Source organism: Lampetra planeri, chromosome 17 (assembly GCF_965212315.1).
Source record: "Lampetra planeri chromosome 17, kcLamPlan1.2.h2, whole genome shotgun sequence".
Classification (NCBI taxonomy): Eukaryota; Metazoa; Chordata; class Hyperoartia; order Petromyzontiformes; family Petromyzontidae; genus Lampetra; species Lampetra planeri.
The window spans coordinates 4,118,961-4,131,583 of record NC_136123.1 but is presented as its reverse complement, the minus strand read 5'-3'; the positions used below and the strand labels follow the sequence as shown (position 1 = coordinate 4,131,583).

Here is a 12,623-nt window from a genome sequence, read left to right as displayed (position 1 = left end):
AGAAGGGTAAAGAACCAATTATCATATTTTTACTGGCAAATGAGGTTCCCATAGTGTAGATGCTTGCCCCGAGCTCTCATACTCTGATGGTGCATTGTCTTTGAGTTGTGCGCCTTTTGGCGTCATCTGGTCCAACCCATATGAGACTAGGCTCTAAGGAAAGCTGTCTCGGGTGTGGATCAATCAACTTTAAGGACAGTCTTAATTTAGGAGCTTTCGTGACTGCAGGAATTATTCTTTGGTTCTTTTCGGTTAAGTCACGTCTAAAAATAAAATAAGGACAGTGCACATTATCAGAGTTATGTTCTTTTGTTTGTATTATGACTGCAGGTATTGCGGTCTATGCAAACATGACTCCTTGTAAAAAGGTGTCAGTTTTGTTGCCAGATAGAAGGGTAAAGAACCAATTATCATATTTTTACTGGCAAATGAGGTTCCCATAGTGAGTTTTTGCATATTACACTGGCTTACATGTTACACATTTGCGTGTTGTTAGAAACTCCTAAAATAGCTTTTAATGAAATGTCTTCAATATCTACAACTATGATACCTTCAGAAATGTCAGTTTTGGAGGACAGTGGCCACATTTTTACCAAGCGGTATGATTTTTATTTAATTTTATTTGACCTTTATTGTGATAACACATTTTACCTCTGCATGTAAAATTATCCATGTGCACGTTACACTCAAAATTCAACTACAAAGAGATCAAAACGATTCCATGTTGCCCATTAGTAACAAGGTACTGTAAGGGTACCTTTCAAATCAAAAGTTTACCTTTTGCATTTACAACATTGCCATTTTTGGCTCTCGTTACAAAAATCTTTGAAGGGGAAAAAACATTGGTAGTGAGTTGGAGCGAGTGGAGCTCCTGTAATGCAGTGATGCATCGTTGTCCTGCAATATTTGCCTACGTACTGGGTTCCCTCATTGAAGATATCAGTTCTCATAAAAGCTCTGCTAATGGAAGCTTTATACTGTGACGTTAGGGGCCATCCATTTAGTACGTACACATGGAGGGGGGAGGGTTAACCCAAATGCGTACCGCTTGCGTATGGGAGGTTTACTGACAAAGTACGCATAGGAAACGGGGGGGGGGAGGTGAAGCCTCGATAACACGTTCTTTACCCTTCTATCTGGCAACAAAACTGACACCTTTTACAAGGAGTCAGTTGTCTCGGGTGTGGACCAATAAACTTCAAGGACAGTGCATACATGATCAGAGTTATGTTTTTTGTTCGCATTATGACTGCAGGAATTGTGGTCTATGCAAACATGACTCCTTGTAAAAAGGTGTCAGTTTTGTTGCCAGATAGAAGGGTAAAGAACCAATTATCATATTTTTACTGGCAAATGAGGTTCCCATAGCGTAGATGCTTGCCCCGAGCTCTCATACTCTGATGGTGCATTGTCTTTGAGTTGTGCGCCTTTTGGCGTCATCTGGTCCAACCCATATGAGACTAGGCTCTAAGGAAAGCTGTCTCGGGTGTGGATCAATCAACTTTAAGGACAGTGCACATTATCAGAGTTATGTTCTTTTGTTTGTATTATGACTGCAGGTATTGCGGTCTATGCAAACATGACTCCTTGTAAAAAGGTGTCAGTTTTGTTGCCAGATAGAAGGGTAAAGAATCAATTATCATATTTTTACTGGCAAATGAGGTTCCCATAGTGTAGATGCTTGCCCCGAGCTCTCATACTCTGATGGTGCATTGTCTTTGAGTTGTGCGCCTTTTGGCGTCATCTGGTCCAACCCATATGAGACTAGGCTCTAAGGAAAGCTGTCTCGGGTGTGGACCAATCAACTTTAAGGACAGTGCACATTATCAGAGTTATGTTCTTTTGTTTGTATTATGACTGCAGGTATTGCGGTCTATGCAAACATGACTCCTTGTAAAAAGGTGTCAGTTTTGTTGCCAGATAGAAGGGTAAAGAACCAATTATCATATTTTTCTGGCAAATGAGGTTCCCATAGTGAGTTTTTGCATATTACACTGGCTTACATGTTACACATTTGCGTGTTGTTAGAAACTCCTAAAATAGCTTTTAATCAAATGTCTTCAATATCTACAACTATGATACCTTCAGAAATGTCAGTTTTGGAGGACAGTGGCCACATTGTTACCAAGTGGTATGATTTTTATTTAATTTTATTTGACCTTTATTGTGATAACACATTTTACCTCTGCATGTAAAATTATCCATGTGCACATTACACTCAAAATTCAACTACAAAGATCAAAACGATTCCATGTTGCCCATTAGTAACAAGGTACTGTAAGGGTACCTTTCAAATCAAAAGTTTACCTTTTGCATTTACAACATTGCCATTTTTGGCTCTCGTTACAAAAAATCTTTGAAGGGGAAAAAACATTGGTAGTGAGTTGGAGCGAGTGGAGCTCCTGTAATGCAGTGATGCATCGTTGTCCTGCAATATTTGCCTACGTACTGGGTTCCCTCATTGAAGATATCAGTTCTCATAAAAGCTCTGCTAATGGAAGCTTTATACTGTGACGTTAGGGGCCATCCATTTAGTACGTACACATGGAGGGGGGAGGGTTAACCCAAATGCGTACCGCTTGCGTATGGGAGGTTTACTGACAAAGTACGCATAGGAAACGGGGGGGGAGGTGAAGCCTCGATAACACATTCCTGCGGAGGGAGCTGGTAGGAACGTTGGGTTGCTCGGTCAATGGCCAGGGTCAACGGCGACGTGGTGTATTCCGCAAATATGCTCGACTGTGAGGGCGGGCACAAGCCGGCGTGAGTAGGTGAAACGTTGAGTTTTATTAGGGCACCACGGGGGTGACCAGCCCCTCCTCACCCAGCCCCACCCCTCCCACCCAGTCCCTCTCCACCCTCCCCACCCAGCCCCACCCTCTCCACCCAGCCCCTCCCCACCCTCCCTGCCCAGCCCCTCCCAACCGAACCATGCCCCTCCTTCCCCACCCAGCCCCTCCCTGCACGACGGACACAATAATCCCCTGGGGGCTGGTGTAACCAGGAGGTTCCTACCAGTAATAATTTGTCTACATTGGCCTTCAAATCAGTTAGTCCGGCGGTGGACTGTTTGCTTTTACACGTTAATATTGTTAATCCTTGATCGTTTCTGCGTGGATTAAATATCGGCCGTTCTATAGGATTCGGGGGGGGGGGGGTGCGTCAGGCGAACGTACGCAGGTGGGGGGGGGGTGTAGAAAGTCCGCGTGCGTACAGGGAGAGGGGGGGGGAGCGGTCAAGTTTTGACAGATTTTTGCGTACCTACTTAATGGATGGCCCCTTACCCATTGCGAGTGGTCATTGCTGATCCACGGTGTGGCGCTGCAGCCTTGGGAAGTCGCATCCACTGCCCCATCCCCGCCTTGTGAATTAAATACATGTATCAGTGGCCATCGAAAGCGCTGTTCTTCCAGCACCATGACACCTTGCCGATCTCGATGTGCTCATTCGAGTTCAAATAAGCAACGTTAGAACGCAACGTTTCGGAGGAAGAAGGCAGTTTGTCATTTCCTTAAATATTTTATTTTAAGTACGGCATTTTAACATGAACATAATGAAGCAGTAGCGTGTTAATGACAAGCAATGGTTTACAAAATGTTTAATCTTGGCAAATCCTAGTAAAAAAAATGGCAAATTATCCATTGACTGCCATTTTCAGACTTTTTATACAAAATATTACACATTGAGCTACCGGTGAATGAAAACCAACTTGAAAAAATTAACAAAAGTATGGACAGCTATTCCAATGAAAAAACACATTTTGAACACTCCTAAGATTTTCTATTTTTGGAACTATATTTCTAACCTGTTTGAGATTCCGAAAGCAATTAAAAATCTATACACAAGTGTACATTTAGGCATATCATTGCGTAAGCAGCCACCCATTGAAAACATCTTCCTGCCACAGCTTGCAGATGAAACCTAACACCAATTTTCTCACCGTTAATGTGTTCGTGAATAACTGGTTTTTATTAAATATTGTGCCAAGGTTTGATATCAACATGTTTTTTTTAATCAGTGTATTAAACTGGCGGTTTCTATCCTCAAAGACAAACGCCCTGAAAATATGGCTCAACAAAAACCATTCTAAAATAAGACAAGCTCGCCCCGACATCTTTAAAAACGTCGCTGTGCTTGTTAAATTAAAGAAATCAACGATACGTTAATTTGCTTTAGGCTCATTCGCTGTGGTTGGAGTCCTAAAGCTGCAAATATCCAGTCTGTGGATTAGTGATAATATAATTATACTGAAAGGATATACAGATCTTCACAGCAAGCTCCAGCCATGCTCAGACTGGTGGTGATTTAGCATCTTAATTAAAGGTTCTCAGTTTGTCAAGTGTCTTGTTTTGCATCGCATTTGTGAATTAAGAAAAGTGTAGAAATTATAACCACCCACTGCAATCGAGCATTGGTTATGTGCATGTATGCATGATGTGCACCATGTGGTATTAGATATTGTAGGCTATACTATTTCACAAAATCTGCTGCTGAACTGTGTTCAGTTCGTCTTGGAACATTTTTACGCCTGCACGAATGTTATCAGAAAGTCAAAGCCTTTAAATTCCCCAAAATTAGACGATAATATTTCACGAGAAAAAAACAGGTTTCTAGGTGCAAAGCTCACTGTAATTTAAACACAGATACACACACAGATTGATTTTAATTTTTACAATGTAATGTTCTTTAAAGCACCCAACACATTAAAAGTGCCATCACAGTATTTTCAATCTTGTAGAATTTAAAAAGCCAAACACACACAAGGGTTCTACAAATCTCACCCGATCCTGCGTCACCCCGAACTAGAAAACGTCTTTCAGTAGATGTCTCGCACAGATGAAAGGTTATGCATTGTCTTGTTGGGTCGTGGCATATTGTTCTTCTTCAGCTACACGGAGGGGCGACGCAGGGTTTCACACGCCCATCATCTGGTTACGGGTCCACCAAACACGTTGACAAACATGCAGCATGGCTTTATAAATCAAAAATGCATTTCCTGAGTCACCCCTGCACAAAGTGGCACACTCCTCTCTTAAGCGCTGAAGCTGCAGCAGTCTGGGGATTCTATCCGGTGTATACATGCGACGAGTGCGTATGCTTGACAGGTGTTTGGTGGATCAGAGTAATCAACAACAGTCTGGCACGGAGCCACACTTCTGCTACGTGCAATAGCTCCAACTTTCAACTCTATTTATTGGATACCCACGGCAGAAGACGCTGGTGAACCGAATTGAAGTCTGGGAACTTGTGAGAGACGTGTGGATGACACGTGGCGCAGAGGGGAGTTGGAAGTCGGCACGAGTGACTGGGAATTTGTTTTCAATATTTTAGGATTCTTTGCTCTTTGTGTCACGAGTTATCCAGTCGGTATAGAAACCACCCACCCTCATCCTCAGCTCCCCCCCCTCTCTCGCTCACCACCGATGCAGAGCAGCCGCAGCAAGTTGATTAGAGCTTCTTTTGTCGACTGGTGCCAGGTAAATAATTGAGTGGGAAGCGGTCAGGGCTTTTCCTCTACTGCCAATGCAGTCCTCCTCGGCGTCAACCCCGTTTGTCAGGTGCGGCGGTGCCCTTATCTCCAACACGTTTGATTGATGTGTAACCAGTTACAATATTATAAACATCTATTTTAGCTGAAGGCAAAAGCATAACGGTCACCCCTACCCTGAAAAAAGTAACACCACAGTTTCTCTGCTGTAAAAATACATTTACATATTTGCAGAACTTCAACAATGAAGTGCCAGGTGATATATATACAGTATATATATGTAATTTTTACATCACAACTAAATTAGTTAAACTCATAGTCACCAGTGTAAAACTGTAGTGCTTTTTTTTTTTTAATAATAAACCCCATCACACTGTGCAACTACTCTGTGCAGTCCACCTGGGCTGTCTTTGGCATGTCTGAATGCCGGCAGGGAATATTTTCACTACGTTCTTACGCGCACATTTTTTTCTCTCTCCCCCCCATTTTTTTTTTTTACCTCCTGCCAATTTCAGTCTGCCGGAGAAACTGGACGTTGTTGGCGCTGTCGGCCAACTCTGGAAACTGGTTGACGGGCAGGATGTAGAAGCCCTCGTAGCCGGCCACTCGTCCCGCGCCCAGCAGCTGCCGCTTCTCCCCGTCGCTCCACTGGCGGCCGCCCTCCTCGCCGTCCCGCACGCGCTGCTGCTCGTGCGCCCACGCCTGGCCGAGGGCGCGCTGCCGCGCCTGTTCCAGGACCCGCGCCCGCTCCTCGTCCGGCGACGTGCCGTAGCGCACGTTGAGGAGGAGCGCGTCGACCGACAGCGACACGTCCATGTAGCGGCGGCTGCGGCCGCTCACGATGGCGGTCGACTGCGAGATGCTCACGTTGGCGCCGTTCTCCAGCAGCTTGTGGCCGCTGCTCACGCCCAGGACGGCCAGGTCCCAGTCAGACGAGCCGCTCTTCACGAAGTAGTGCGTGTCCTTGCCGTCCACTGTGAAGTGGAAGCGCTCCAGGTAGTGGGAGCTGTTGAGGACCGTGGCGATCTTTCGGCAGTCCTCGCTTGCGATGTTGATGATGTCCGTGTAAATCTGTCCGTGGTTGTTTGCGATCATCACGCCCTTGCCCAGAAGGGAGCTCATGGGTGTGAACCACCGCTGGGAGGACTTCTGTCTCTGGCCAGGCCGGCAGGGTTCCCAGTGGGGAGGAAGGCTTTTCAGCGACAAGAAGGCCTTGAGCTGTTTGTTCGCAAGACACTCCACCCAGGACAGGCTCTGAAAAACACATCCACGTTTTGCAATTAATCTCAAGCAATAATGCCCACTACTGCACATAGAACCAAATACATATTTATGTTTACTTGGGGGACCTCAACAACTTTACAGTGAAGGGAACATTAAAGATTAAAAGATCAAGATGTCATCAAGGCCAAAGTCATTTTTGCCACCAGACCTCATCGCCAACGTTTTACAACCTCGACCACATCCCCCAGTTGCTGCACTTTTGACATGCAACCTCCAAAAGTTGCCCTAAAAGTATCCCACTATCATTATTAGAATGATATATATTTGTAATTTATTTGAGAGAGATTTTTTTTATGTCTGGAATTTTCGTTATTACATTGACACAGAGCAACCAACAGAGCAGCGTTTATTGCCACTTTACAACAATGGATGCCTGCTGCAAAGATAAAGTAAAAAAGACTCAGTCTCAGCCTTAACGGACTGTTGGGGCAAGTGCTGTTAGCGAGCACCTATGAAGACCAGCATGGCACACGAGGGGGGTGGGTGATCAGCACAACGCTCGGCCGTCTTTATCTCCCTAGTGGCGATGTGTACACATCGCGCCATGTACTCGTTTAAGGCCCATGACTTGTTCAAGATAATCATTACCGGTGTTGGCACACTCATTGCTCTACGACCGCTCCCCATGTAAAACGCTAAAGCATTTGAAACATTTGATGGCTGGTGAGCAAAATGTAATAGTCTTGAATTCCAAAAAGTTTTTTTTATACATTTTTCTCAGAATCCAGCATTTGACAACTATAGATGTTGGAACCATCATTGCATTACTTACTTGCTACACAACATCAATGGGTATTTACATTAAAAAAAGTTGTAACATTTTCTGGTCTTGAAAAATACCTCTACCTTTAAGAGCAACAGGACTGCAAAACAAACCCAAAAACATATCTGTTACCAAATAAATAAACTTCACCATTTAGTCAATGGGGAGTTTCTGTAATCGTCAGCGTACTGAAATAGTTTTACATTCTACAGGTTGCTGAATCGCCTCGATCTTACGATGCCTGCAGTTGAATCAATGGCCATGTTTCTTGAACCCCACTCCCGCCTATAAGTGCACCTAAATAGGTGGACCTTAATTAGTAGATTGGCAGGTCGTGTGTGGTAGGGTAAAGTGTGGGTACTGTCCTCGAGAGCTCGCTCTAGCAGAGGGTCTTCTGCCAGCAGTGGCATTAAGCAGGCAATCGCAGGGCAGTGCCTTTAGCTATTCAATAAATGTATTGAAACATGTCGAGAACGAAGGGTTAAAGTTCAATATCCAGATGCAAAAAGGGAAGAAAAGTATAGTGCTTGAATTCATGGAGTATTCTTGTCATGTGCACACCATGTTGAAGAATTTATGATAGTGGCCTGAAAGTGAAAATACTGAGATGCACGGCAGGCATACGCAGCGGCTGTTGAAATATTGATCAAAGTAAATGCTAATTCTGGCTGGCCTGGCCCGAGAGATTAATTCACTGAAATATCCAGTGACCAGCTGGGTAACTTCTATGGGAGAGAGAGCCCCGCGCGGCAGCACCGTTAAAGAACTGTCCCCGATACGCGCAGCTCCGCATCCGCAAAGTCACCTTTGAACTCGCAGGTGCCAGCGTTGTCTTCAGCCGGTGGGAAGGTTCATAGGACTCTGTCCTGAGCTTGGGGTAGCCAGCGACCACATTGTGCAGCTGGAAGCCGAACGTCTGCAACCAGCTGTTCACGTCTACAGAAAGCAAAACACCATTGCAGATCAATGACGAGGCGGTTAGGCAAACAAACGAAGGCAACTTTAACATGGCACGCCGTTGTCATATTGCACGGTGGAATGTTATTTTTATATTAATGTTTTCTATTTATTAATTAAAAAAACATATTAAAAGTAATAGGGTTGTCGTGATTATTTGATAATTGTTATTATTAGTTTTGCAAAATAGAATTATATCGTTGCTAATGAAATTCATTAAAAGATATTATTTCCTGACAAAATTTGTGAAATAACAAACACAATGATTAAATTTGAATTTTTTGTTTATTTTTTTCTGGCTTGCCAAATCTACCCGCTGGTTTTTCTACATCACAGCTTAATACGCCAAGACTATTCTCGACACTCATTTGTTTATTTCCTGTGTAATTAACAGCAGAAGTGCTAAAAAACACGAGAGAATGTAAAGTTGCAATGATTACAATATTATGACAGTCTTATAGATTTTATTGTTTACTGAAAAAACAGTAAAGCACAAAAAACAATATGATAAAAATGTCACACACCGCACAGTTTCAAATTTAAGGGAATCTCATTGCGGTGAATGCCATTGCGTGAAAACCGCTGTCGTGCCGAATGGTGGACACCTGCACATTCTCCCACCACTGTGCAACGCGACGAGCGACGCGGCGTTATTACCTGTGACGTATCGGTGCGCATCCCGCCCGACGCTCACTGGGTTGTTGTTCTGAAACATGTAGAGGTTGAACGGCTTCGGCTGGGCGCTGACCTCCTTCCACAGCTCGATCTCGGGTGACGTCCAGCGGCCGGTGAGTACATCGTAGTCCTTCCAGCCGAAGTGCACCAGCATGGTAAGCGGGTCGTAGAGGCCTCCGTGGAAGCCGATGGGCAGCTGGAAGTCTGGGTTGGAATCAGAGTAGATCTCCCCGTAGGCCGTGTACTGCAGGTAGCGCACCACCTGCCCCGCGTTGTCGAAGACGGCCAGGGGTGTGCCCATGCCGTCGGTGGCCACGTAGTACTCGTCGCCGCTGTTGAGCTCCACGGAGAAGAGGTGGCCCTGCAGGTCGTAGTAGAGCGTGATGATCTCCGAGTTGGTGTGGTTGTACATGTGCGTGACCCGGCCCGGGTTGGCGAGGTCGGCGTAGAAGTACTGCAGGTGCTGCCGGAAGTTGGTCTTGCGCGACACGCGCCGCCCGAGCCCGTCGTAGCGGTACTGCACGCTCCAGCCGCTGGCCTTGCTGTACACCTGCATGAGCAGGCCGTTGGAGTTGTACTCGAAGAGCTCGCTGCCGCGCTGCCTGAGGAAGCCGTCGTCGTCCAACACGTAGCGCATGTCGCCCAGGCGGCTCACGCGGTCACGTAGGTCGTAACGTAGCGGCGTCAGGCGGGCGCTGTTGCCCGGGTTCAGCAGGTGCAGGTTGCCGTTCAGGTCGTAGCTGTACTTCCAGCTCTGCCGGTTGTTGATGGACACGCTATGGAGCTGTCCGTCTGTGTCGTACTCGTAGGCGAGCTTTGTCGTGTTGGCGTACGGCCCGATTTTAAGCTCGCATTTGGCCACCCTGCCCATGGCGTCGTAGTTCAAGACCATCCAGAACATGAGCGACCTGTAGACTTCGTACTGCACCTCTTTGAGTCGGCCGAACGAGTCGAAGTGTTTGGTGAGAGTCATGGCGGCCGTGGTGATGATCTGGTGGATGTCGAAGTAAATGACTGCAAACTTCCCGAACTGCTCCACCTTGCCGGAGATGTCGTCGTACTGGTAAAGATCTATGGGCAGCGGCGTCTCATTGATCACCACCTGCATGCTGGCGATGCGGAAGACGGAGTCGAAGCTGTAGTCGAAGCGTGCGTTCACCATCCCCTCCTCTCCAAAGCGGACGATCTGCCGGTTTAGCAGGGGCCCCACGAGGCGGAAGCGTATCGCGCTCGTGAACGTGCTGTCCTGCAGGTTGACGAGCTTGAGCATTCCGGTTGCGTCGTCGTGCGAGAAGGTCACGTGTGTGCCGTCGTACAGGACCTCGGACAGGCGGGACTGCTTGGCGTACTTGTAGAGCACCCGCCTGCCCGTGCCCATGAAGGCCGTCTGCAGGAGCAGCCCGTCCTCGCTGAAGTCCTGGAAGACCGACGCGTTGCTCTCGGGCGGCAGGTAGACGTTGCGGTAGTAGCCGATGGAGCGCACGGTGCCCAGGGTGTGCCGCGCCACGCTCGGCATGGTGACGGACACCAGGCGGTCTGCCGCGTCGAACTCGAATATGTACTGCCGCTGGCTCTGCAGCAGCAGCACCATGGACTGTTGCGGGGGAGGGGTGGGGGGCGAGAAGGTGGCCACATATTAGGGATGATGGCAAAGCAAGGGATTAAAAAAAAAAATCTGCCTACCTTCTTCAAGGCCTGTGACACCAACTCACCTGGATTGTGCTCGATCGCGTCAGATCTCAGAAGGTAAGCAGGGTTAACCTTGGATAGTGCTTGGATGGGTGACCACCATCTTTTTGTGTTTAATTTGTCCTTTTCTCGGACCTCCACGTAGCATGGTTGGCTACGTGTGGTGCGAAAGAAGGACAACGTACATACATGCTGGTTGATATCTCTTATGGGTCCACATGTGGGTGGCAGAGGGCAGTACACTAAACACGGGGAATGTCTTTAACAGTTGTATAATCTCCTGTAGATGTAGATGCCACTGGTTCTTCACGTTCTGCAGATGTAGATGCCGCCACCACCACCATCTATTGCGCGGCAGTTAAACTTACGACCCCCGCCGAACAAGCAACGGGACATACGGACAGGTTTGTTCGTATCTCTGAAAGTTCGTAAATCGAATGTTAGAGAGTAGAGGAGTCCATGTACGTACGTTGAACTTCTTTCATACCATATGTAGCCAACCGTTCTGGGGGGGGGGGTGGGTGGGGGTGGTGGGACGCTGCACGCACACACCTTCTCAAGGTAGGTGTAGCTCCAGGTTTTTCCGTCGGCGAAGACGCGCGTGACCACGCGCCCGAGGCTGTCGTAGTGGTCGTGCTCCACCATGGAGCCCCACTGAAGGCCGGCGACGCGGCCGCGCTCCGAGTACGTGACGTTCAGCGCCGTCAGCTTGTCGCCCGGCAGCCAGAGCGAGGGCAGGCCAAGCGGGCCGTACACCACGCGCAGTTGGAACTTGCGGTGGTCGTCGTAGATCTTCTCCGTCCGTGTCTCGCGGTCGAAATCGATGGACAGGATGTTTCGTCCGTTCACCTGGTGTGTTGTTGCAAGATGGCAGGTACGATTAGTAATGATGTAATCGTAATTTTCTTTGGGAGTCATATGGGAAAGGTTGATTTTATTTTAATGTTTTATTTTAAATGTTCTGTGTTTTTTTTTTGCTTTACAACTGAGGTTGAAAGATTTAATGCATTTGCACTGTCCTTCCATCCAACATAAACAAAGCAGTCATATGCAGCTGTGTGCCTAGTAGGGAGTTACCGCATATAAAACTGGCCGAATTGATTAAGGGGATGCCCAAAATTTGTAGACACAAACTCTAGCAAACAGGACTATTTGCAAATATTTAAATGAATTTTGCACTGGAAGCTACCTGTCAGCTTACCCACTTTTAATGAAATACTTCGAAATACAAAGGCACGTTGGAAAGCGTTGCATGTGAGTGCGTCACTTGTCTGGACTTAAGTTGCTTTGACAGAGATCTCCTTGTATTATGAGGATAATTTTTTTTCCATGCGTAAGCTTGATGTATGTAACATCTAGACCAAGACAAGATCATTATTTCAAAGCATCTATTTTCTCTCGCCTTTTCCCCACAATTATATGCCAGTTGTGCCACTGTCATTATGTCATGAGGAAAAATATTACATGGCTATTCAGAATGATCACAGGGCAATACAATGTTAACGAATGGCCTGTGGAAGGTGATATGGCAGGGCTACTTTTGAGATCCCTTCAGGTGACGTTTTGTCTACACAAAGGTGCTAAACTGATGTACAATATAAAGATTACAGCCCTGAAATTTCTTACTCATGCCCCTGCAGGCAGAAGGGACTCCATGAGAGGGAGCGTCACTCTTCCACGCTGACCAAGATGGCTTTGAAGAGGTGGTAGTACCCACGCTGTGCCCCACCACACACAACCTGCCAATGGGCTAATTGTGGTGAACTT

General features: G+C 46.7%; 1 protein-coding gene across 3 annotated transcripts in view; it reads right to left on the bottom strand.

Moving 5' to 3' along the window:
- Positions 1–3,499: 3,499 nt before the first annotated feature.
- The window catches only part of LOC144723278 (teneurin-3-like), a 469,866-nt gene continuing 460,742 nt past the window's right edge, over positions 3,500–12,623 (bottom strand). For all 3 annotated transcript variants that reach the window (XM_078601881.1, XM_078601882.1, XM_078601883.1), the window contains 4 exons: positions 11,409–11,705; positions 9,150–10,761; positions 8,341–8,471; positions 3,500–6,742 (listed from right to left, as the gene is read on the bottom strand). In XM_078601881.1, coding sequence (XP_078458007.1) covers positions 5,984–6,742; positions 8,341–8,471; positions 9,150–10,761; positions 11,409–11,705 — 2,799 coding nt within the window. In that variant the 3' untranslated portion in view covers positions 3,500–5,983. The remainder of the gene's footprint in view (positions 6,743–8,340; positions 8,472–9,149; positions 10,762–11,408; positions 11,706–12,623) is intronic.